Source organism: Copadichromis virginalis, linkage group LG8 (assembly GCF_057382275.1).
Source record: "Copadichromis virginalis isolate Kocher_CV1m ecotype Utaka linkage group LG8, C_Virginalis_male_GT1.1, whole genome shotgun sequence".
NCBI classification, from domain to species: Eukaryota; Metazoa; Chordata; class Actinopteri; order Cichliformes; family Cichlidae; genus Copadichromis; species Copadichromis virginalis.
The window spans coordinates 14925215-14952459 of record NC_140625.1 but is presented as its reverse complement, the minus strand read 5'-3'; the positions used below and the strand labels follow the sequence as shown (position 1 = coordinate 14952459).

The window sequence follows — 27245 nt, the reverse complement described above, 5'->3', positions numbered from 1 at the left end:
ATAATTTAAAGGTCCTTTTGTAGCTGGAAAGCGTTTTAAATGAACTTCTTTGTTTCCCACTGTAATCAAAATAGAAAGTGACTCAGTAGTCACTCACAACAGGATGTGATTACCGAGGGTACAAAGTGATTTAAATGTGGCTGAGAGGACATTTTTGTTTTGGCCATTTGAAGTTTATACCAAGTTCATACCAAGTAAATACAAAATGGGCTGCTGACAAAGCATGATATGATTCCACATAAACTTCATGTGATCAACTACAATGTATCAGTGATATCAGAGTATTTGCTGTTGTGTAAACTGCGGTTTTGGCCAAATAGTTGTCCAAATTACCTGAACATCGGACGTTACCGTTCACAAGGTGTTGGGTAATTTATGCAATGGCCTGTTTATTGGTGTTAAATTTTTTAATATCTACAAATCTTTTGCGTTTATGTTTTTTGAGGAAAAAAAGGCATATCATAACTCGCATTTTCTTGTCTTGTCTGTCTTGTCTCTGTCTGTCTGTCCTTTATATGTCTTTATGATTTTCATTTAATATCCTTCATTTTCTTTTCTCTTCACTTTTGTGGTTCTTTTTTTAATTCCTACTTTTAACATCTTCAACCTCATGTTCATGTTTCAAAACTATGAAACCTTCATAAAAAACATTCTGCATATGGGAATTTTTCATATTATCTGTAAACATTTCACTGATTTTCTTTCCATTTATTCGCACATGACATAAAAAAAATACAAACAATTTATTAAACTGATTTATTATTATATTTATTGTCTTAAAGCAACCGGCTATGAAAAATCTCGCAGTCTTAATAACATATCGGGAATGACTGGGTCAGCACTGCGACTCGCTCCTATTACTAGCCCGCCTTTTGAGACCTATGAGGCTCCAGGACCTCTGCGGCGCTGTCGTTCCCCCATCCCCTCCATTTTGTAGCAGAAATTGTGTTAATGATTGGCTGATAAGAGATGCAGCAGATTAGCCATGGACCAATTACGTTGAAGCCTCCATTTGCATTGTACGCCATGCAAATACAATAGCAATAACATACAATGAACTCGAATGTAGAAAGAATGAGATCTTGTCTTGTGAATCAAATGGTTTATGAAGCATGTTAGGTGGAGTTAAATGCAAAATTTAGCTTTAAAGATAAGTGGTTATTTAAATAATTACAAGTAATGTAAAACTGATTGGGGCTGCTTAGTGAATAAAATAGTGCCATGCATCAAGAAGGTGTTATAAAAATGTGCTCAGTTACATTTTCAGATGAATATTTTTGCGAATTCTGGACCAAACTAACTTAGACTCCTAACACTCATACAGTGAAATAATCATGGAGCAAGATACATGATATGAACAAAATTACTGAGCCACATCTCTTAATCTTTGAATTCAGGTGTTTCACGTGTGCCATTGCCACAGCTGGATAAAATCCTTCACATTTTTTAAACAGTTTTTAAGACATTTTGCCTCTCATTCAACAGACTTTTTCCACTTCTAAAAAATGTAATTGGATGCCACCATTGCAATAAGTCAGTCAGTGAAAGGTCTTCCCTCCAAGATAGTCCATAATCAACTGTAAGTTGTTTTGTTGTAATGTGGCCACAAAGCAGGGTCACACATAAAGGTCAATAACCTCCACAGCTCCTCTGGTATTAACATCAGGACAAAAATGGTCAAGTCATAGTCAAGCAGCTCCAGTAAGTGTTATACGTAAGTGGCTTAGTACTTTTGTCCATATTGTGTAATTTAGTTTATTTAGCCAAAGACAAAGAAAAATATATAGATAATATAATAAATATATAGCGAGTGAACACAGCGCCGCGTAAGCATTCCACAATGTTGAAAAAAAAAACTTATCCTATGTAAGTCTCAATTAACACTCAATTCATTTTCATTATCGTGACGTCATTGGGCACTTTATGCTGATAGTTTACACAGCAAAGTTAGGGGATGTCAACAAAATCAGAAACAAATGAAAGTAATACGTGTTTTATTGTACCAAAAGAGCTATCTAATTCTGAGGGTGAACATGTCTCTTGAAAATAATAGTTCTTATATTGTATTGCTGTTAGGAGCCAATACATACGATCATTGTCTCGTTGTCTAATCCTTTGTTAGATGCTTGCACATTCACTTGATCCACTTGCTACTGTTGTTATTCTAGATGTCTAATATAGATAAACCAATACTCATTAACAAAGAAAAGTATTGTTTCATTAGACACTTTAACTGATTTGAAAAAAAAATTAAGGCTTATGATTAACTTAAGAAAAAATAGCTTAAAAAATCAGATTTTATTGCTTTCCATATTTACTTCCCTGTAACGCTAATTTATTTCCCCAATTATTATATTGTTCCACTGGATTATTTTGCATTGCGTTGTAATATTCCTTCAAATGCACTATCATATAATCGCCACATAACAGCAAAATCTAAACCTTAAATCTACCCACATGTCAGCCAAATCTTTATACCAGTAAGGCAGACATTCACAAGGTCTTTTTTTAAGCTTTTTGATAACAAATTATAGTGAAGGGTGATATGTGAGAAATTTTACCATTCAAATATCTACATATAAGTGGGACTGCTTGGCTCAACGCATGCTAACTGGTTATTCTGAAATGGCCTTTGGCAAAGGAGCAAAATCTTCTGTTTTATGGTAGCAAATGACTGAGTTGGCCTTTGAAGTATAATCAGGACAGTGATATAAATGAAATATGCACTTGTAGGTCTAAAACGTTTTATAGAAATTTAAATGCAAAGTATTTATAAACAAGAAGATTAGAACAAATGTACAATGTCAGATATGGATTACTACTTAATTAACTATACAGTCAAATCAAATGCAAGCACTTTACTAACAATCATTGTTAATTTGCTCACTCTTGAAGCTTGTGTCTCGGCATCAGAAACAGATAATATTACAAAACAAGTATACAATGAAAACCTTGGACCACCTAATCAAACTTGCCTCTTCCTTTTTTCTAAATCTAATTAATTTCTTCCTCACCATTTATGCTTTGAAGGGTTTTTTGACATTTTCTTTAATAATTTCAAATAAACCATCATGTTTAGGTGGGCTGTCGCTATAATTTTACCTTCAGCAATCTCAATCAAAAGCAAAAAAGACAAAACAAAAAAAACGATTTAAAAATAGTGACACATTCACGAATGCAATAAACATGCAACATTACGTTAATGCTGGAAAACATGCTGTGCACATACATATGTAAATACACAGATATATTTTTAATCTAAAACACGCACAGACTTAGCAGGCAATCTCCTCATTATCATTGATTTAGCTATACCAGCTGTAAATGTACAAACGTTATTCGGATGACACGAGCCATTTTTCTTGTTTTATTTCAAGCCAGTATATAGACTTTTTGATGTCCAGGCTGTCATTTTAAATCGCTTTAGTTTTTTAATGATTTTGTATTTTTTTCATGAATACTGTGTATTTCATGGCAAGAAATGACATTTTAATGCCACTGGTTGTCTAAAATAACTATTAAAATAATACAATGTTGTAAATTGTTCATAGGATTCTTAACCAACAGGAACATAGACTGAAGAGAGCAAAAAATAAAAAATCAAAATGCTTCAGAACTAGTTTTTACAGACAATTGTAAAAGGAAAGTATTTCCATACTTGTTTTGAAGTCTTACTATCCACATGCTTCCAGACCCCTTATATTTGTGAACCTAGATATGCAGCGTTTACATGAAAGCTGTGACATCACTTGAATGTTTTCCTTGAATGATGTTTTAGTGTCTGCGTTAGGATAGATTTTGACATTCAGGCACTGTAAGAAGTAATGCTTGCCTGGCTTCATCCGTTGCTGGTTTTGAAGGCCATCGCATATATTTTCAGACCAAAGTAGCGTTAGGTTGATTCACTTCATGATTATGATGTCAGAAAATTACAACATTTTAGTGTTGTCTGAAAATATCCGAAACCGCATGCCGAGATTTAGTTCTCCTGTGAATGAAAGCATTTTTGATAGATACTTGATGTAAAATGTCAAACTGGACTTGTACAGTTAAGATAGGAAAACTCTGGGATAGGTTTTTCAATTAATTTATCCTACAGAGAAGTCTTTTGTGAAGTGAAATGAATCACTGATTGGTCTAGATCACATGCTCAAAGATGTTCTTAGTCCACACAAGCAAATCTTTTGGACTATAAGGTTTGCTCACATCGCTTCTCAGTGCTCGTTAAACCTTTTTTGTGCCCACTTACTGTACTGTATTATTATAGAATGTCTACGCAATCTATAAAATCCCCATTGTGGATGTTATAGTTTGCAGATGCTTTGACTTCGGATGTTATGCAACTTTGTGTAGAATGTAAATTTGTGTTACAGTAAAAGAACATGTCCATCCATCATTTACAATGTCTGCAGGGGATTGTTTTGCTTGAATGCTTTAACTGATTAACAGCGAATGAGGGGAGTACCACACCTCACACAACCTTATCCTAACATTAACACTACAAGAGTACTGCATTTGTTTATATTCAGTTTGTATTGCCTCTGAATCGACTGACTATATGTTTAGTAAAAAGAGAAACGAGTAGTTGTGGCAAATGCAAATAACCTAGAATCCTCCAAAGCACCCATTGTTTAAGTAAACGAAACAGGCAGTATGTTGTAAGTGCCTCTATGAGGCCCATGTAGGCTTAACTTAAAGTTAGATTTAACTAGCTAGACCTTTGATGTAATGCTCAATAGGTCAGTGGTTTTTACTAAATATGTACATATCTGTATCTACATATACATTAAAGCCAAAACCTATGTATGTATACCATATGAGGGGAGGGCAAGAAATTCCATAACCACTGATTCTGATCTCATACGCATGTAAAGTGATGTTTGGCTTTCCCTAAAAATCCTAAAAGTCCCATGCACAAACTTGGTTTCCAGTTATAAATACATACTTTTGAGGTATGTTTGCATTTTTTTTTTATTATCTTTTTCTTTACTGTTATCACATGATTAGGGTTTTTTTTTTTAAATCTATGTAATTATCCAGTGACCTGTAATGATGGCTTGAAAGAAGGTTCAGAGTGTAAGTTCGGTATTTGCTTTGATAAGAACTGATTTGAGTACATGTGCTTTATGTTAATCGATATAAACGTACAATGAGTATGAATATTTCAGTGATCACGACTAATGTATCAAAAAACGTTTGATAAATGTGCAGCTTTGTGGGAAAATATGCAGGACTGTATTGTAAAAACCTTCTAGAAAGGAAGAGAATGAAGCTGAACTTTGTGCTTTGAGAAGGGTGGAAGTGAAACTGTGAATTCAGTTAAACGCCTGTGTGTGTCACTATTGTGCATAACAAGATAGTTAGACTAACTTGTAGTGGCCATTAAGAGGATGATGAGTGAATAAAATCTCAAAGTCTTGGACATAGCAGAATAAAACAAACAATGTCAATCCCCAACAGCGGAAAAATTAGTTAAACTGTTCCTCGAATTTGCCCTAGGGATCAGATTTATAACTAATATATAATATAACTAGTGGTGTATGCATTAAAATAACTTTTTTGTCCCCAAAACATCAGATTCTAAATGAGGCTGTCACAATGTCAGATTTTTCACAATAACAATATTATTGCAATATCTATCAAAATGAAAAAAGAAAACAAAGCAATAACGACGAATCTCATCCTCCTTCAACTTTGTGCACTGTGTATTTTGTGTTTTTGTGTATTTTTGGGCAATACACAAAGTATGAGTCTAAGGCTGTGGAAGATGTCTGCAAACATAACTATACTAAATTGAGGAAAAAGATATTAAAGTGTAATTTATGACCAGACAAATAATATTGTTTTACTGTCCAATAGTGGCTAATTTATATATTTATATTCATACATAGGAACTCTCACTTGACAATAGGAGAGAGTCATATACAGTAATGGTTATATGTCTGCATTTAACACATGTAAAAAAAATACTTTATTGATATTAACAGAATTCAGTGACTTCACTTAATGTCTTGGTTAAATTAAGATGTACTGAGCAGTAATTGTAAGCTTGTGAGCTACATTTACTGCAAAAGTGACTTTTCCTAGTTACTGTGCTGTGTTTTTATTTTTTGGTTTGTTTGGGTTTTTTTGTCTGGCACCTTTCTACTGGATACTGATAGAAGAAGGAAGTCAAATGAAGAGATGAAGGACCCACAGGAAGAGCTTATACAGCATCAACAATGGATAATTGTATTGTACATTAATGTTTGCTGGTGTGACCACAACAGAAGTGTTTTATTTCTTGAAAGATGTTTAATGGCATCACAAAATTTGCTAGATTTGTTAAATGAATGAACTTCATAGTGTGGTGTTGTTGACAAGCATTTTCTGGAATTAGTAGCTGTGTTTTCAAGTGTAGCTTAAGGGTAGGTGTTAAACCCCTGAAACTGTGTCTGGGAGTAATGCCACAATCTCACAATCTGAAGTCCAATAATACTTTTGTGGATGTGAAAACCTCCATGAATGGCATTCAGTATGTTTCTATGTGTCCATGTGTCAAAATGTCAAAAATGTCCTTTTCCGTGAAGTATACAAATCATTCAAATGAAAATGTTTGCACACACGCACTTACACAGACTAGTGAAGAACTGATTAGAGTTTCCCTAATCCTGCTCACTTTGAAATGTTCTGTGCTTTGAAATGTTCTGTGCATAACTCACTCATGTAACAATGACTGCTGTGTTCACTGAAAGTTGAAGTGCAAAGTTGGTCAGTTGGCTGGTAGCAAGTTTCATTCAGTCTATTGTTTGTTTTTTTAATAATGTCAGCTGTCATTTTTATCATCACCGATACCTGAGTATAAATTATAAATGTGTGATTACAAAAAAGTACAGCAACTCTGCCCATAATAAGCAAAATCTATCCCAACTTAAATCTCACTTATCTCCTTGTGCAGCTCTGGACCACACCCAGCAGCGCTGTCATTTTCGTTTGCTTCCTATACGTCCACTTTGTACTTGCACTCTGCATCTGTGATTTCACCATAGACCCCAGAGTAATATATTCAGTGACTGCTAGAGAACTGTGGTGCGTGCCGCAATGACACAGTCTTCACTCACCACCCATCCTGTTTGCCATATTTGGCTCCTTGCGACATTGTTCCTTTGACACAACGGAGGGGATCCAGCTAACATCACAAATGCAGAATGCAATTTGTCAAAATGGGACTTTACAGGAATGTACTAAAAATAGCAACCTCTACACTCATGTTTTATGTGCAGAGTTGCAGAACTTAAGTTATATGCAAAGTTACTGTCTATACATATCTATGAGACAGACTGGTTTTTTTGTAGCTTGTTGTAGATGTCATTACAGTTTAAATGTGTGAACCTCATTCTGACACTGTTAACCTGCAGTTTACAGGTAATAGCAATCCTTGATTATTTTCCTATTCTACATAATATTAACAGAATTAATAACCTGGATTACAAAAGTCCCTATTATTGACATTCAGAATATGACTTTACAACTAAGACTGGTTTATATCAGTTAAGCACTTTTATAAATTAATCAGTTTGTTTATAACGTTTTACTGTGCATGCTATTTCACAAACTCTGTGGACCTGATATTAATGGCTTTCTGTTCTTTTCTTTACAGTGTTAAGTTTCTAGCATTCGCCCTCTCTCTAATGAAGAGTCCATAACTGGTAAACACAAATTTGCGGCGGGAGCCACATAACGACAGGTGTGACACGGATGGACAGTTTAAAGGAGATCTTTGGGGTGACAAGAGAGACCAGAGGTTAATCATGAATTAAAAAATCATATGGTCTGCTCCTCACATTGTTACCAAAGCAGCCTCTCGGAACTCCAACCACACTTTTTACAGCTGTCTGACTGACCTTTTCTTTTCCTTTCCTTTGGCAAACTGACTGAGCATTGCACTTACACACTTTTGGGAGAAAAAAGGACCCCTTAGTTCACATTCCAGATGACATCTCTCTGACACTAATACTCGCCATCTTGTATGAAGACCAACTCAGTGCTATCTACAGTACTGAACAACTGAGCAACTTTGAGTTTCTGAAAAAACAAAACAAACAAACAAAAAAAAACACGTCTTCAACGGGACTGAATGAACAATGTAGCATCTCTGCTAACATATTGTAGCATTTGTTGGCTGGGAAATAACTTGACTTAACTCATCAACCGTTCACAGAGAGAGGAATTTATGCATTCAAGGGATCTTTTAGATGTCATTTTCCTCTTGGGTTCCTTTTCCAGTTAAAAAAACAAAAACAAAAAACGAGTACACGAGAGACAAAGGATTGGTCTTACTCATTAAAACACCTGGCATTCACACACATATATTTTATATATATATTCATAAATATATATACATATATATGGCCCATTTGGGGGACCCTGTGTGTATATATATATATTGATATGTATATATGTATACATATATATATATATTACACCCATATGGTCCCTTGTTCAAGCTTAGCACGTGTATAGTATGTTTGCCACTGAATCTATGTCTTCCATTAACTTTTATCTGACTGAAACACTGCCCTCCTCACAGCACTGATATCAAAAAAACCACAAACTATACCAAGTGTGAAGCACATGTAAACAAAGCACATGTAGCATCTGCTCAAACATGTCACATATGGCATTTACTGTACATTTATACTCACCTGAAACAGTCACTGCAACAAAATAGTGAGAAAAGACTTGTCTTTATCTCTCATGTACTGACATGGGCTTGCCCAAAGGTCCTGTAGCATGCACTTGCTGAATGACCTTCTTTAATGTGTTGTAGATTGAGGAAATATTCCATTAAGGTTGAGTTTTATACTTGCCCTACAATTCACTGCCCAATAGAACTTACTTATTAAACTGCCACTATCCCTATCCTGATTTGCACATATAGGATATTTTCCCATGTCTGACTGACTCAGCATTCAGCCATGGGGAGTAAAGAGAGGTGAAGTCCTCATCGATCAAGGGATAGCAGCCTTCCTGAATGACAAATAAGACCATACCACTACAAGAACTGTTTTTAATTCACTCTCCAGTGGTTGTAATTTCAATGTTATTTTGAAAGGGACCAATCAGATAAATCTTCTCCCTCAACACAAAGGCTGTCACTGCGAGTCAAGGCACAGCACTCCCTGGACTCATACTGCCCCATCTCTCGCTTGCCCTTGATGTGAACGATTTCACGGGCAAGTGTCAAGATAAAGATGGCCCATTTCGGGGACCCTTACGCGAAGAGTTAAACCAGAAGACGTGGACCAAAAGTAGAGCAAACGCGGAAGTGTACAAAGAGAACAAATCTATATTTTGATAAACAAATCCACAACTCTCCATTACTTTGGAGGAGATTTCTGAGCAGAAAAAAAGTCCAGAATGACAGAAAAAATAGAGTCAGATGCAAATGTGATTTGAGTATTTGGCATCAAGAAATGGAGTCAAAGTCCTATAAAAATACGGAGAGAAAATAATCTGCTATGAGGGGTGTGCAAAGCTGTTTACCCCACAAGCACTGAGAAAATGTTTTCTGAAAGACAATGAGCAATGACAGACTGCACCTACAAAGACATGGGGATGATGGAGGATGGACGATGAGATAAACAAATGGAGAAAAAAAGATAATGCATTTTTGTAACTTTGTTTACCAGCATGACTACTTTGCATGACTGTCTTTTCTGCAAGCCCTTAGTTGAAGACAAGGGTGCTAGAGATACAAAAAAATATATATAAAATTAATTAAAAAAAATGTTATATGCAATTAATGTTTTAAAAAAGATTATAATGAAAGAGAAGAGCTATATTTTGTTTTGAAAAGTTAAAAAAATGTGAATATTGAAACATGTATGTTTGCAAAGTACACCCTGAACTATGTTTTGTTTGATGAAATCTCTCTGCTACTACTGCCCTACATTCGTCATTCCAGTGTTTTTGACCTTTTCTGTCACTGTTTTATTTTCTAATGCACTGAGCAGTATATTTTTTAACTCTTCTAAGTCAACAGTGGTCGTTCAAGACTTTGCCTATAGCACCTGCGCAAAGGCTTTCTTTCCTGGGATGTTCTTTGTTTTTTTTGTTAGGTCCATGTTTTCCTCCTTGATTCATTTGCACAACTTACGTAGCAGCAGCAGCAAGAGCAGCAGCAGTTCTAAAACAGCAGCACTCCATACCACAACTTTGACAGCTTGAATACTACTCATAGTTTGCTTTTTTTCTTTGGCAATAATACAGTAGTTGTCACAAGATTGTAGCAGGTCAAATGGAGAACCTTGAGTCCTTGGAGTATCTTTAAAATCTCAGTGTTAGAGATTTATAAAGGCCTTGGATGTCCCATGGCAGGATTTTGCTAGGATAGGCAATTCTGTTCCATTCATAGAAACATGGGAGTAGATGTGTAGGTTATCCAATAAAGACCAATAACAGTACGAAAGATACTATATTGGCAAATAGTCGGAGATATCAGGTTTGCATGGAACCAACTGCCATTCCAAAATTTGTGTGGTTTTAAGGACTCAGGTGTGTCAATGATGTGCTTGGATGTAGGTGTTTTGCTATTTTCTTTCTAAGATAAAAAAAAAAAATCCTAGTATATAGACGACGATAATGTGAACACCTCACAGTGATGTGTACAAACGCATGCATTATGACTTGATAATCTCTCAAGGGGGGGAACAGAGTCTTGACATATTCCCTTAGCCTCCTATCATTGTTTGTCATGAATCCAGTCCTGATAACTATAAACACTGTGCCGTGTTGTAGAGCAGAAACGTCTTCCTCCAAGAGGCAACTGAAAACTACTCACACTCGCAGTGTCAGCATGAGTGTGTAGAGGTAGCTCGTCTTCGTTTTTTTAGATGGTCAGGTCTTTGCATTCGTCACTTACCATGATTATCGTCATCCAGCTGGCTAGTTGGCAGCTTATTACAACAAACAGCACAGTCATGTGAGTACCAATCAAAAAGACCCAGAGCTTCCAAAATGATGTCAGAAAGTGGGAACGAAAGGGTGAGAAATACCAGTGTCCACCAAGGGGAGATTGATAATGATGTAATAAGTAAAAAATAATGTCACTGTTGAGTGCTCTCTAAGCCCCTCATCCTTGTCTTGGTATTCCAAGTGAGTTTCAGGCCCTGCTGGTCCAGGGCTTAGCTCAGGCAGCTGCACGGTTCTTTGTCCATTCCTAGTACATTGCAGTTGGAGGCTCACCAGAATATGAGACTCAGTGGTGTGATGTAGACTGTAGAAGTCCTTCAAAAATTCTGTCGAGTCTACACTGGTTTTACAGGGTCTAGAACTTTTGTCTATTTGCATTAAATGGTCCATGGAATTTCTTTTTTGGTCGCGTATCTTTTAAAAACTCACAATTTCAGTTCCCATTTTGGAAGGCATTAAGCTACCATGGCTTTGATGGTCACAAAGATGTTTATGAATATTTCAGAGGTAAACTTCTTGCAATGGTGCGCACACTTGCAAAAACCTTGTGCTTCACCCAGCTGTTTTTGTTTTTATGGCCAAGTAGTGTCTTTTCCTCTTTTTATTTTTCATGGTTACAGTCTTTATTTCCTTCATTCTCTACGTTGTGGCTGCTCTGCCAATGCCAGGCTGAAAAAGATGTCTTTCCTTTTCCAATGCATAATACTGCCATTTGATTTAGACACGTTTGAAGAGAATGAGTTACAATGTTGAGAGTGCTAAGTCTGTTTTATTTTTACAATCTGTTAAAAATGTTATAAATTTCATGTAGAAACACTCACCGTAACCAAAAGAACAAATTTGCTTTACATGGTAAGGAGGTGCAACTGTTGTGACAATGACTATTATGTATGTGGACATGTCATCTGCAGGTGTTGGGAAAGTGTCATGTGGTCCTTGGATGACACATACTCAGTGGTAACCATTTTCTTTATATGCTCGTTTATGTTTAATATGTTTTTCTGTTTTTCTTTTTTAAGTTGAGGACACGGTATGCAATTTGCACCACGAATGCCACTGATAGACACTTACTGTATGCTCCCTGAGACACAGATATTCTGTCATCAGTTTAGATGATTGCAATGTGTAGTGGCTTTATGGTTTTCCATAGAGTAACTTAGCAATCACACTAATTGAAAAATATTTTATTTTACAAATTAATAATGACAGAGTTGTTATCAATGTTATCATACTAACTACATTTTTCTAACATATATCATATATCTTATTTTAATTAGAAATATAATGATTAATACAAAGTCATACCCAATATACGTTGAACTAACAGTACATAGTATCATTATGCATCCAAAGATGAAGACATATTCATTTTAGAAGCTATCAAACTGTCTAAAACAGACTTAAGTACTAGTCCATTGTACTGCAGTCTAAGTAGGAGAGTGAATGGGGCGAAGAGGTGGTCACTGGATTATCTGGTTGTGACTTATGCCGGATTTTATTTTTGAAATGTTGTAAAACAAAGAACAACTCATCAAGAACTGTATAAAGTATATTTCAATGGAATGTTCATGATCTATCTTTTTATATTTTGAAGAAAAAATAGAAACATATCAATAAAGTGTCATAATTGAACATATTTCTACTATTGAGACTTATAATGTATGAATGTCAATGCGATCTAATGTGAATCTCAATCTTCATAGCAGCTTGAATGAATAACAAACTAAAAGTCATGAGATGCTTTTTCAGAGACATTAAAATTGCTTAAAATCATTGAAATTAACTTAAAATAAATGAAAAAGTAACACCACTCGTGTGTCTGTTTAAGATTTCTGATCAAATGTGGGCGTTTGTGAACACCGGCTGAATATGACTGATAGAGTGACATTTTGCACCGACTGTCACAGTTAACACTGTTTATCAGCCTGTCGGGAACAGGATACCACAATAAAGTGATTGATATAATTTGATATGAAGTGAGAACACAGTGAAATGCAAAGCTGTCCAAGAAACTGGAGACTGACATTGAATTCATGACTGGAAGGACATGGTGTATATCAGTGCCAGCATTTACAAGAAGTTTCTGTTTAAGTCAGTAACTGTTACTTTGAGAAACAGTCACATAATGGCAATCGATAAATTTGAGGTCAGCAGTAACTGTGTCATGATATTTAAGATTGAGGATGTACTCTAAGTGCTATCTTCCCAGCTTGATATCAGATAACTGTAACTTATAATATTCCTGACACTGGATACCAACATATCCCTTCCTGTTCCAAAATGAGAGGAACAGGAATGTCTATAAAGACATGGACGAGTGAGTATGGTGTCGAAGAACTTGACTGGCTTGCACAGAGTCCAGATCAACCTAATAGAACACCTTTGGGATAAATCAGAGTGGAGACTGTGAACAAGGCCTTCGCATCTGACCTAAAAAATGCACTTTTGAAAGAATCACCAAAAACTCCCATAAACACACTCCTAAACCTTGTGGAAAGCCTTCCTAGAAAAGTTGAAGCTGTTATAGCTTCAAAGGGTGGGCCAACATCATATTAAATGCTATGGAATTATCACTCAAGTTATACTGATGAATGTGAAATCTTTGGCAATAAAGTGTATTACTTACTACCTGTAATATTTTATACCTGAACTATGGACTGTTTGGAAGAAAAAAACCCAGATATTTAGAAACCTGGTTGTGAAGCGCCATTTTGAAGCATTTTAGTCACGTGCCTGTTGTTGTTGTTGTTTTTTACCTCGAAGTGACCATATTTGAACGAAGAGCCAGTCTGTTAAGTTATCAGCTAATGCTAGCTGGCTTTGTTAGCAACCTACATCCATATACTGGTATGTGTGCATTAAACAGAGGCAAACACCCATTAATTCAGGCAAACTAACTGACAGATACTAAGTTTTCACTTACTACTAACTAAGTTCTTTGGAGGGGCTTTTACTATAGTTAACAATAAGACACACTGTTTTATTTCGCTAAATGCTTCGGAAAGCAGCAACTCAATTTAGCTGATGTCAAGTAGCAAATAGCTAGCCATTGTCTGTGTCAACATCAGGGACAGCATAAAAGATGGATGTAGTTACCATGATGGTACCCACTGGTTTCTGAGGTCGTGTTTTTTGAAGCCTTGAGGTGAGTGTTTCTTCCGTTGTCATCTGGCTTGCTAAAGAGAAAAAAACTACTAGTGAGGAATATGTCTGACTGTGAAACTGCGCACGCATTGGCTAATGAGTTATGTTTGATAAGAAATATTCAGTGTGTGGATTCATATCACAGACAACTCTTCATTAAAAAAACCAACATATGACCAAAATTAAAACAATATTTTAAAAAATAAACTACTATGGGACTGTAAGTCTTTTTTGCAGTCACAGTCACCTATCTAGTAGCCTGTAGACAGAAAGCAGATTTAAGACACTCCTGCAGTGCCTTAATTTTTCCAACCCAGAAGCTACGTCTGTCTTATATGCTGTCTAGGTTTAGTACTCGTTTCTATCACTTTTAACTCAAAGCAGCTTCATTTTGAGTAAAATTTGTTACCGGGAGAAAGTATCTTTAGAAACCAAACCTCTTAAAAGAAAACTTGCGTAGTGGAACAAGATTACTGCATAACATTTGCACTACTGCTGCTTGGAAAATTAAGGGAGTGAAGCTGGTGCAGGGCCACATGCTAAGAAATAAAAATGTGGTCTAATGAATTGGCTGTTCTTTCTACTCATGGTTACCAACTGTCGGTTTCAAACTGTGTTGTGAAATTGTAGTGGTTATGTGTAGCCATCCCATGGGAGTCACAAGATTTAATGACTGTGCTGCATAGCTGCACGAACAGCAGAGTTATACGGCACTATATAGAACCAGGAGCAATCAGGTTATGATGAATATTGCAACACCAAGAATACCACAAAATGATTGATTTCCAAAATTTTAACCCAAAACAAAAAATCTAGCTGAATTCCCTCTTGCATTTTATTGATACTTTATATTCACAAAGCGTTGAAATATTTGTATCTGTATATGCCTGAGTGTATTGGTTTGTAAAACAAATGGTCATCAGGTTCTTAGTAAGCAGACTGTGATCAAATGACAGTGTATTATATCAGCCCGGATGGCAGTTTGTTTTTTTTGCCAACAGCTATTAGAAATGTCTGCAGAGGCCTTTTTCAGTTTTTCTCCTTTGTGCCTAAACATCACCTCCCTCTGGTGGTAAAACATAGTAGTAATCCACTTTGGTAGAGATAGGTTAACATCACAAGTATTGTGTGTGCAGTTAGAAATAATCTGTGGTCCTTTATAATATGTGACACATTACTAAAAACAATAACAGCTTGGTATTCTTCTTCTAGGGCAAATTTATCTATTTTAATATAGTTTTATATTATTTCTTTTTTGTTTATGGGTAACAAATGACTTCTCAGAAGACAGCCCTGTCATTAAATGTAACAATGGCTTGAATCTGATTGTTTCTAGTAGATTATCACTCTACAGTCATGACGGTCCAAAAAAATAAAAATCCACAAATTTAATAATATTCTTCTCGTATTGTCCGTTTGTACCCCTGTAAGTTGTCACAGACACTTGAATGATTTTCCACCCAACTGCATGAACTAGCAGATCCAAGGTGTAGGCGGTAGCTCTTTTTCCCCCCATGAAGCCTGTTGTGTGGCACAGCTATCGTCAGCAACAGATTGAGAGTCTGGTGGGGGCTGATCCTGATTTAGAGGTGATGGAGGCAGACAAGGGTCCAATTTCCTTTGAACTCAAAGTATCATTATCTGTGAAATGAGGGTGAATATGTGATATAGCAAAATAAAACCTACACTGGTAAATAATTTATTATTGTGCCGCTCCACAAATAGAAAAATGTGAGCCAGTTCACCTAATAGGTTCAGTGACACAAACATTAGGTTTGTGTCACTGAAGACATTTTTGTACATAAAAATAACAAAAGCACGAGATGTATTAAATAAAATAATAATGGATGATGATTTCATTTGTGTTTGCCAACTTGTGGAATAGTTTAGTGGTGGACTTTGTGAAAATCAACCCTAATAATATTTACATAAATGAAGATATGTCAAAAGTTAATTTTTAATATGAGCTTTGTAAGAAATTCAAGTGATTGTGCTTTTACATTTTTGTATACTACAAAATTTATTAAATTTGGTGTAAAAATAAATGACTGTGATGTAAAAAGGAAAACATATTTAGAGCAACTTAGTAACTACAACACATTTGTTGTTGATTACGGTAGTTATACTGTAAAATAACAATTTCATGCTGCCAAACAGATCCAAGTAGTTTATTGTAATTTAACATGGAATTTTGTTGCAGCATATTTCAGTTCACCCCAATCTCAGGCTGCAGCATTGGTTTGAGTGTAATTGGAGGAGCCTACTGAAGACGCTAGAAAATGGAATTAATTAGAAAGCTTTAAAAATATGTTTTCTATATGTTCGTTCTATGACGCTCAAACTCCACAGTTCTGGTTTTTAATCTACGCACATTCAAATCCAGTCATTTCGACTTAATGAAAAACAGTGAGGGTTTTCTGTCATTCACACGCCCATGCTTGTTAGAGAGGGCAATACCATGCAGAGGTGACATTTGATAGGGAGGTTGAAGGTTGACATGCCCCCTAGCTAAAATGGAGGGAAGGGACACGAAGGGGGTGGAGGGGTCCAGCACAGATCAAATTTCAACAGGACAGCATTCCCCCCAAAATTTGAAGGCAGACAACGTGAGGCAGTGAGGGACAGGGAGAGATCCTGGATGTTCCCGGAGCAAATAACTGGAAGTACAGTTTGTGTAAAGTTGATCAGAGTTAAACCTCTGTGTGATAAGTTAGATAGCCAAACAAGGGCTTTGTGCTTGTGACAGGCAGACACGATGATAGAGAGGAAGAGAGACAACCTGATGAGCCGAAGGAAACAAACAATGTGATTTTTCACCCCGTCATTAGCCTCTGCCACCAGCTGTTTTTCTTAGTGAGTAAATTATATTCATTAACTGGGTACTAACATTGTTTGTTGTCTTGCCTTCAGTTCATCTAAAAACAAAACCATGAATTAACTTTTAATGTAATGAAATCTGTCATGAAATGTCAATTTCCCCTCTTTAGTCCTTTGCTGCTAATGCTTATCAACTGAAAACCTATTTCGCTGATGTAATAATCACTCTGGTTTTAAACAGGTTTTCTTTTAAGTCCAGGTGTTCAAAATCTCAAGAGGGTGGTTTGCAGCATTCCCTCGGTTAGGATAATAACAGGGATGGAAAGCAGGGATCCACAGTCCAGTGAAGGAGAAGGCAGAGGGAAAGAGAGCGATGGGGAGAAGGACGAGCATCTCAAGGACCAGCTCGACAGTGAGGAGAAAGGAGAGAAGGAGATCAGGGGAAACGAGAAAGAGAAGAAGAAAGAAAAGCGTCGCTCAGGATCTCTATGGAGGAATGGATGGGCACTGAGTGAAAGACTGGCCATCAATGTATCAGGGATGCGTTATGAAACTCAGCTTCGCACCTTAGCCCAATTCCCTGACTCCATGCTCGGCGACCCCAGACGAAGGTCACGCTACTTTGACCCACTTCGAAATGAGCTCTTCCTGGACCGCAATCGAGCCTGCTTTGATGCCATTCTGTATTTTTACCAGTCAGGGGGTAGGCTTCGGAGGCCTGCAAACATACCCCTGGATATTTTCATGGATGAGCTGATATTCTATGAGCTCGGAGAGGACATCATGAACCGCTTCAAGGAGGACGAAGGTTTTCCAAAAGAAGAGGAGAGGCCTTTGCCATCCAACAGACTCCAGAGAAAACTGTGGATGCTGTTTGAGCACCCAGAGTCCTCATCGGGTGCACGCATCATCGCCATCATTAGTGTGATGGTAATCGTGGTGTCCATCCTCATCTTCTGCCTGGAGACACTTCCTGACCTCAGACATGACAGAGAGGTTGGAAATTTAATTCAAGTTCATGTTTGGGAAGGAAAGGTGTGAAAGATGGATGGTTTTTGCAGGGTTACCTGAAAGACAAAATGGTGGTATCAAGGCACTAAAAGAGAAACCCAAAATCTTGTTGTAAAGTCTTGAATGAAATATATGTGATTGTTTGGGTCAAAGGAAACATAATACTTTGGTAAGCTGTTGTTTAGGTAAACACACACTAGAAGAGTACTACAGTGTGCTAAGAGGAAAAATACTGACATAGGATACTATTGGCCAATATGTCTGGAAGCAGACCAGAGCAAGCGAGAGCTTATGGCGTGATTATTTTAGTCGGCTGTTAAATTTGATACGCTCGGATTCAGGAAGTGTTAAAGGGTACAGGGATTAATGGGTGGGTATTGGAATACAAATAATAGTAAGCATATTCAGACCCGAGAAGACAGTTAAGTGTGTTAATTAAAGGTCACAAGTGACCATACATATAGGCAAAGGTGAGCCAAGGCCTTCCAGGTGGCTTAGAACCAGAGACTAAAAGGTGTCACAGGATGAGCTGCATTGTTTTGGGTCATGTTAACACATTCCTCCAGGACTGCTGTGCTGTGGCAGACTTCCTTTGCACAAGGCAGCTGCCAGGAAACTACTGTAACCTCCTCCTGTTCGAGTCAGCGGTACACTCACTGAACTGCACTGGCAATGTTACACGGCCTCGGCAGCCAGGGCGATGGGAATAGCGATGAAGGTGGAGATGGATGAGGAGTGGTGCAAGTAGACACTCATGTTTCTCTTCAGAGATCTCACTTGGTTAAATATAGTCTTAGGAGAGCCCTTGGAGCGAATCAACACATAGATGTCCACCTTTAGTAATAAACACTGTCACTGACCTGCTACTGAAAGTCATAAGGAATACACTAAGTTTATGTCTACTCTGAGCTTTATATATATTCCACACAACCCATTACAGCATACTAAACACATCTATTTTAATCCATGCAATCCGATTTCATACTGTTAACTGAATGTTTAGTATAAGATGTTTTAAATAGCCACCAGCCAATGCTTGAATATGCAGTGTTATAATAATAAGTGGCACACATGATGGAATGACAGGTGGACCAGAAGAGATAGCTGAATGGAAAAGTGCAGATGCCAAACACTTGCAATGCTGCCAAATGTAAGAACCAATAGCATGGTGGGCGACATACTGTAGTTTAATGTATCAAACACTACCTAACTCAGCAGTATTTTTTAAAGTAAAATACTAGCACAATATACAGTAACAGCTTTGCATTTGAAAGAACATATGTTTACTTAATATGTTTTAGGAAGACTTAGATTATAAAATGCATACCACATTCATATATATATATATATATATATATATATATATATATATATATATATATATATATATATATATATATATATATATATATATAGCTAGCTATAGCGACCCACTTAGCTTAGCTTAACTAAGCTTAGCAAAAAGACTGGTCACAACAGGTAACCTGGTGCTATCAAAAGTAACAAATCTTGCCAGCAAACTTAAAGTTTTTTTTAAATTCATTTTAATCCATATAATATTAAAATTAGTTCACTGTTCTATGGATGGCTACCTACCAGATTTTTTGCCATGGTTTTGCATAGTAGTTTGTAGTTAGCACTGTTTCCTTAGAGCAAGACAGTTCTGGTTAGCTGGGACATCTCTGTGTAGAGTTTGAATGTATTCCCCACGCCTCCATGGGTTTTCTACACATTTTCAGCTGAGAGACATACAAATGTATTTTATTGGTAGTTAGAAAATAGATGTAGGTTTGATTTACAACAAATCCTGTGGGACTTTGTGTGTGTAACTTATGCACTTTTAGTTTGATCAAACAATCAAGACACATCCTGTTAATTTTAAGGTGCTGGCAAATGTTTTTGTTACTTAGGTGTTTTTTGATTTTTTTTTTAAAATTATCTTTTGTTTTTACTTCTAACTTCACAAGTATGTTTTACATTTTTCCTGTCTACCCTGTGTCATTCACGCAGGAGCATCACTCCCAAGCAAAGAACATGTCTGAGAACATGCCTGCTGCATCAAGTTTTTTCCACGATCCCTTCTTTATGGTGGAGACTGTGTGCATATGCTGGTTCTCCTTTGAGCTCATCATGCGATTCGCTTGCTCCCCCAGCAAAATGCACTTCTTCAAAGATGTCATGAACATCATTGATTTCAGTGCTATTCTGCCTTATTTTGTCACTCTGGGAACAGAACTGGTCAAAGACAATGATGCCTCTCCAGCCACGTCCTTGGCCATCATCAGGGTCATCAGGCTGGTGAGGGTCTTCAGGATCTTCAAGCTGTCTCGTCACTCTAAGGGCCTCCAGATTCTTGGTCAGACACTGCGGGCAAGCATGCGAGAGCTGGGTCTTCTTATCTTCTTCCTGTTTATTGGCGTCATCCTCTTCTCCAGTGCTGTCTACTTTGCTGAAGCAGACCACAACAAAACAGACTTTGTCAGTATACCACATGGCTTCTGGTGGGCAGTTGTCACCATGACTACAGTAGGCTATGGTGACATGTACCCTGCAACAGTCTGGGGCAAGATGGTGGGCTCTATGTGCGCCATTGCTGGTGTTCTTACCATCTCGTTGCCTGTTCCTGTCATTGTGTCCAACTTCAGCTACTTTTACCATCGAGAGACTGAATGCGAGGACCGAAGTGAGTACACTCATGTCGAAACTGGCCTATGGGAGGATGAGGAGGCTGAACGAGAGGATTTTGAGGAAGATGGCCAGGATCCAGAGGGAGAATATTATGCCAGTGAAGGTATTTGCAGCCCTCTAAATGGGACTTTGCTTGGTGGACTGTGTACAGGACAGAGTATAGAGTACAAGGGAGGAAACATGTATCTGAGGGAACCACTGGTTACTCAAGTTTAGGGAGGAAGTTTTGTATCCTTTGACAAAATCATAAAAGCAAGAAAAGTTCATGATTCACAATTAAATAAAAATGTATTTAAAGGTTCTGAAGTCCTGGCAAGACAAACTAGTGAACCAACAAATGCTAGTTTGTGTCATTTCAATTTAATGCTCATATACCTCCTGACAACCTAATATTGCCTTTGTTATTTGCTGGAACACTAACCAGTCAAATGTCACTGAAAAGCAACTTTTGCATAACACTGGTTTAAAAGACAAAAGTTTTACATTCTCAGGGTTGTGATATTAATGAAATACAAGCTTTTATTTATTAATGCTGTCAGCTTGTGTTTGAGATGACTTCCTGAATGTCTTGTGTCTTGAAACTATAATGTCTTAGTACTTGTGCCTGAAAGTTTGAAATGAAAGCAGACAGATCACAGGCGATATGAATGTCACATCTTTTCAGAACTCAACCAAATACCAGCTGAGCTGTCAATGAGGACAGAGTAAGATCTCTCATACAACACCTTTCACATTCTCAATATTGTTCTATAAGTATAATGTATGCATATTTGATTTTTTTTTTTTTTTTTTAGTTCTGGCTTATATATTACCTAAAATGCCTGTGTTAAATAATTGATTTGACTGCCATGGCAAATGTTCTGTATTTATCTGCTTGATTAATGCATTCAGTGTTTTTGATAAAGATTATATTTTAATAATTTTCTTAAGTTTCCCATTTTGTTTTTTTGGGGTTTTTTTTGTGGTTTCCTTGTGTTGTTTTTTTAGTCAGTATTTAACAGTTAAGAAAAGGTCTATTACAGCAGTGTTATTTATGACAATGAAATATAACAATCCTTGCTAGCTTAGTCTACTGCGGCTCTGTTTTCACTATTGTGTGTCCATGCCTGACCTTTCCAAGAGCCACTAAGCTGTTATAAGCAATACCTTCAACAACATTGCTGTCAGATTCACAGGAACACATAAGACTTTCCAACACATCACAGTGATGATCCATGGAAGGTATGTGTGCTTATGTTACCTCACTTGTGTAAACTGCTGTAATAATGTGTTTTACTTTGTGTTATTGATGTTAGCTTAACAGTCAGTAAAGGGCAAGTACACTGTAAAAAAAAAAATCCTAAAAAAACCCCTTCTGATTACAAGGCAAACTGCCAACTCTTGAGCCACGTTCGCCCTAAACAACGCTAATAATAATTATTATTTGATGTAAAAAAAAGTTTATGAGAATTATTTTATATATTTTTCCATAGCATTACATTTGAATTTAACAGTTTAATCTTTCAAATAACGAATAAATATTTGTGAAATTATGATACATTTGTGAATGCATTTTATCAATGTAAATATGCAAAAACAAGAAAATTATGTTCTTTTACATTTACAGTCATTTTACGTTAATTTACATTTGAAATGTAAAATCACAGTCTATGTAATTTTAATGATATTCTAGAAAAACATTACAAAACTGTAAAATACACAGTGGAATACTTTTATATTACTTTTTTTTACAGTGTAGATTAAAATAAACCTTTTTTCATTGTCTTTAACAATGGATCCCTGTCTGCTGGAATAGATTAGTCAGCGATGCAATGCTTGGATGACAGTAGATGTCTTTTTGAGTTTCAAACAACTCCTCAAGTAAACTCTATGTTTACTTTATAATAATGGAAAATAGCATGAAATACAAATCTTGTGATCACTTATTTTAATCTTTATAGGGAATGTAATCACTGTTACGGTCACCTGCAATCAGGCCTGAAGTGATGAACAAAGAAAGTGTGCATTTACAATGTCTGTTTATAGATCACAATGAAAAAAAAAAAAGAACTGATATAAAATGAGAATAATTAAACCTTACAAAAAAAATCAAATAAATCAAAATATAAATTGTTAAACTCACATAAAACTTTTTTTTAGGGGGATATAAACTGAGAAAATCTGTTGGCCAAAGACGAGGCAAAATTTCATTAGGCACAAAAAAACAATAACTGTGAAAAAAAAAAGACGATAGAGACGTTTTGGCTTTATTTTTGGGGAGCTGTCGCATCGTCCATGTTTTCTACAGTCATTGAAAAAAACATACACCCACACACTTGGTCTACCTCTCATTGGATTTTGTACCACCAGAGGGTGCTCATGCTTTCACTTCAACACGCTTGTTTTCCCACTTCTACTTTCCCGGTCTGTGTACTTGGTAAATACATGCTTGCTTTTTTAAGTACATTCTGGTTTGTTGAACCATTTAATAAGGTTGCTCAATCTTTTCATGACAAATTTGACAACAAATATTTATATCATGTTTGTTTTAATTCAGAATTTCTCCCCAATAAGATAAACACACTTGAGTTGTACAAACAGAAACCTCTTGGGCTTCCCCAGCACATCTGTGTTAGGGAACCTTCAGAAACATCACATGTCAAAATCAGCAGAATGTTACAAACATGATTTCAAAGTACAGTTACAGTTTTTGAAATGTAAAAAAAATAATAAATAACAATTTGAAATCCACAATACATAGTAATAAATAAATAACTTACATTAGTATTGCCTCCGCAAAAACATGTTGAGAACAAATAACAGAAAGCTACTCATTTCAAAACTAAATCAAGTTTACAGGCTGAATCTAAAAACATATATAAAGGTGCCGATCTGTGAGAAGTCTGTGCAGTTCATTCTTTTATTTGTCCATAGAAAACTGAGGACTGCCCATAGAATTTAGACCCATTCCAAGAAGGTCATCAGAGTCCACGTTAAAAAGTCTCTGATTGTTTGGCATCTGCTCAGATACGCTATCCGTTTTCAAGTTATTCCTCAGTGGTAGGAACCGTGTAAAGGGAAGTGCGTGTCGATCTGGGGAATGTCTTGATGCCAGTGACATGGGAAATCCATATTGTGAGGAAATGAAACGGGTGTATCCGTCAGCCAGCAGCATTTCTCTGAAGGTGCAGCTGGTTTCTGAATAGTGACTCTGAAAATAGTGTTAAAATATTGTTAAGATTTGATAGAAAGTGATGCAAAAAAGGAGGAATCAGTTTTCGGTGTTATAGCTTACCTGCCCTTTCAGATTGCCTTCGCTATCCATACAGAGAAAAAGAGATGATGATGGTCCTTTAATGATAACATGGCCTGGTTTAACTGATTTCAGCTGCAGCAAACCTGAAAATACAGAAATAGTGATAATAAAAATTAGATTTGTACATAGGCCTCAAATTATCCACTGTCTTTTGTGGATGGAAGTCAGTGCCAAATATGCAATCTGTTGCGAGCTTATCCTCCTAATACTCACTGTAAGGTGTCTGAGCATCACTTCCTGTGACTCTCCCATCCATGTTCATCTGCAAATACATCCCACGTCTGTGGTTATCTGCAAAAAGAAGCAATGAAGGAAAGTAATCAGAAACATTTGAGTTTTATAAGAGTGACATCGCCTCGTTTGTATTTTTGCGCATGCATTCAATTATTCTGTGAATTGCTGCAATGAAAAAATGTTTAAATACCTGTGTAAAGATGCACTTCTCTGACTTGATTATTAAAGGATAAAAGCGGGTTGGAGTCAGGGAGATAAAACGACACAGAGACAGGAAGTGGAATGATTAAGAGAAGAGAAGACAGGTGAAAAAACAAAGGCATTTGGGCAAAAAAAGATTGACGAAGCTTTAAGATAAAGAGATGAATAAATAAGAGATAAATAAAAATAAATAGATTTGCAAAGATGAAAAAAATAAATAAATATTAAATAAGAAATATACCACTGTGCACTAGTGACTCCAGGAGCAAGTTTTGGCCCTTATAAAGGAGCTTGGAGAAGGAGGTCCTACTTCATGACCGCATGAGTCAGACATTTCTACATAATTAGTGTGATTGAATGCTGAGGGGAAAACCTTTGCTCTCATACTGTGTATGGACTTCTCAGATCACTTACAGTAAGAGTTGTTGTAAAGTTGTGTTTTTTTGGACTCCCACAGGTTCAAGTGGACTAAGTATTTTCTGAGGCATCATGCACGTGTGCAACATGTATACATAATTATGTTAACCAGTGATTTCATCACTTAACTCAACTTAATCACAATATTTACCAACACCTGAATTTTAGTCTTTTTTTGCACAGAACACATTTTGATATGAATTAGTATTTAAACAACTGCTTCTGTTCATATTAATTGAAGCCCTACACCTTACAGAACCTCCTTATGTGAGGAATTTTTAGTATTGCTTGGAATTTGCAATTCATGACTTCTTGATTAGATAGAGCATCACATATAGTATATTTCAAAATACCTTGATTACACAACAATACATTGGAGCAATTCTTTCCTTTTCATAGTTTTCCTTGAAATATTGTAGTGAAAATTGACCGGAGCACAACACTAATTTTGCTTCGTCACATGTGGACGAGTGTGCTGTTTGCTTTTCCATTCATCCCTCCAATTATACTTTTAAAAACTGCAAGAAAATATAACAGGAAGTGTCTGCGTCATCTCCCGAATGAATAATAGCAATGAATTGGGAGTGGGAAGTGACCAAGTGTGTTTTGAGTTTTATGGTGTTTATCTTATTTTGATATGCGTGTGTTTGAGAGAGAATGGGGGGGACGAGTGGGTGAAGCAGATTTATAAGCAGCCGGAGTGTTTACAGGAATGCAGCTGTGCAGTCACAAGAGAGGCCTCACGTCAGATCGGAAACTCTCCAGTTAGGAAAAGTTGCATCACGGTGAAACGTCTTCAAACTGCACCATCACTTATTTCACTGCATTGTCATACTGAATCGGTCAGCTAAGAATGTGAAGCATCTGCAAACACTACCGTTAAGGCCAAAGAAATAATTGATGATGCTTTCTTCAAAGCTCTGATTTACTACTGATCCATCTCCAACTTCTATAAAATAAGTAATAGATTTAGGTAAATAAATGTCTCTGTTTTATATGGAAAACTCTTCATGCTGTTTCCCAATCAAATGGTACAAATACACACAGAACATAGTCAGAAACACTTCAAAATATTCCTTAATGTTTATGCTGGATTTTCCTGTTTACTTTTTAAGCTTCCAGCAAATTGGGGTGTAAGTCCCATCAGTGTGTGTGCGAGAAGTACTTGTAAGAAAAACCCATCATGCTCTTAATTTAAGCACGTTTTTCCCCACCCTCACATATTAAGGATCTTTATGAATGCGTCAATATATTTACAGGTGATGAGGGTGAGTATTCCAATGAATAGAAATCAAACTAAAACTACCCCAGTTAATTACATAAATTAAAATCATTCTTTTTTGTCTCACACTTTTTATGGTATCCTGAAATATGCAAATAGACTCATTTAGACTGCGTATGTTGGATGGTTTTATTCCCATAACCTAAAATAATGAGTTATGGAAGTGAAACGATTGGAAAAATATGTTCTGCCTCTGTGTTCTCACCTTAAAAAAAACAATCTGTATTTGTCCAACTGTTTGCGATAAACGGCCCTGCACTATTTATAACTTCCACTATAATCCGCCATCTGCTTTGGCTCATTTCCAGTCATGTGGTGCTAAATTTACCCTGTAACATAGGCTGCAATTATAGTGTCACTACAGTAATCTCTTTGCTCTAATATAATATTAAAAACCAGGCTGTTTACATATCACCAACATGTCTTATTATAGATCACTCTGTTATGGACCAAATTGCAGGCAAGCACGACAGGAACATAAATGTTAAAAAAAAAAGTGCTACCATGCAACTTCCCAATTTGATTACTTACATAAAGCATCTATTTTTTTGCTTTACAAACTCAATTTTATCCATCTACAGTGCATACAGTACACTAATTTGCTTAAACAGAACAGACATTGTCATTTATTACTAAATATTATTTAATATAAAGTCAGATTCAAGATTTCTATTTCCTTTCATGTACATATTAGAAGCAAAAGTCTTTACAAAGGAAATTTTGGATGTTGTTTTGCCATATATCAGAAAATGTTATGGATAGCCATAAAAAGTCAATTTCTCTCATTTATTTCGGTATAAAAATGTTCCTTAATGAAACAGTGAAAATGGGAAAAAATGAAACAATTTTGTGAGATGCATATTAACTTTAACATTTTTACTGGAAAACATAATTTACCATTAAAACGTTTAAGTGACTGATATCACTATGAAATCTCCCCACTGATGAACTCACATTAAGAAAGTTTTGTAACTTTTCTAGAATTTTCCAGTCATCGTTTTATCTAATTTAAAGTGCCAGAAATTGAAAATGTGTGGTAAATATAAATGTAAATATATATATTTTAGTCTGATAAACATATTTCTTACTAAGAGCTTCATAACTATTGACTCACCCGCATGTGATCTTCTGTGGGCAGGCTGTGTGAAGGCGAAACTCTGAAATAACTCCTTCAATAACATTCATACAGGTATGTTTGTTTGT

General features: G+C 36.3%; 3 protein-coding genes across 7 annotated transcripts in view; 2 read left to right on the top strand and 1 right to left on the bottom strand.

Moving 5' to 3' along the window:
* Window positions 1–12763, top strand: part of LOC146702985 (voltage-gated potassium channel KCNC1-like) — a 54137-nt gene extending 41374 nt beyond the window's left edge. For 3 of the 4 annotated variants that reach the window (XM_085466075.1, XM_085466074.1, XM_085466073.1), the window contains one exon: window positions 7640–12763. In XM_085466075.1, the coding sequence (XP_085322201.1) occupies window positions 7640–7653 (14 nt within the window). In that variant the 3' untranslated portion in view covers window positions 7654–12763. Of the gene's footprint in view, window positions 1–782 lie in introns of all 4 variants that reach the window. The other variant, XM_085466072.1, reaches the window with a different exon arrangement.
* Window positions 12764–16678: 3915 nt separating this feature from the next.
* On the top strand, window positions 16679–21538 carry LOC146702984 (potassium voltage-gated channel subfamily A member 7-like). Its single transcript, XM_085466076.1, has 3 exons — window positions 16679–16950; window positions 17156–17910; window positions 19936–21538. The coding sequence occupies exons 2-3, from the start codon at window positions 17233–17235 to the stop codon at window positions 20827–20829; spliced, it is 1572 nt and encodes a 523-aa protein (XP_085322202.1). The 5' UTR covers window positions 16679–16950; window positions 17156–17232; the 3' UTR covers window positions 20830–21538.
* A 1583-nt stretch (window positions 21539–23121) lies between these two features.
* fgf21 (fibroblast growth factor 21) lies at window positions 23122–25087 on the bottom strand. 2 transcript variants are annotated; one of them, XM_085466078.1, is made up of 5 exons: window positions 24585–25087; window positions 24333–24356; window positions 24122–24199; window positions 23888–23991; window positions 23122–23803 (listed from the first exon to the last, which is right to left on the bottom strand). In XM_085466078.1, the coding sequence occupies exons 3-5, from the start codon at window positions 24180–24182 to the stop codon at window positions 23513–23515; spliced, it is 456 nt and encodes a 151-aa protein (XP_085322204.1). In that variant the 5' UTR covers window positions 24183–24199; window positions 24333–24356; window positions 24585–25087; the 3' UTR covers window positions 23122–23512. The 2 variants fall into 2 exon arrangements, with proteins under 2 accessions (XP_085322204.1, XP_085322203.1); XM_085466077.1 differs by having other exon boundaries at window positions 24333–25087.
* Window positions 25088–27245: the final 2158 nt, after the last annotated feature.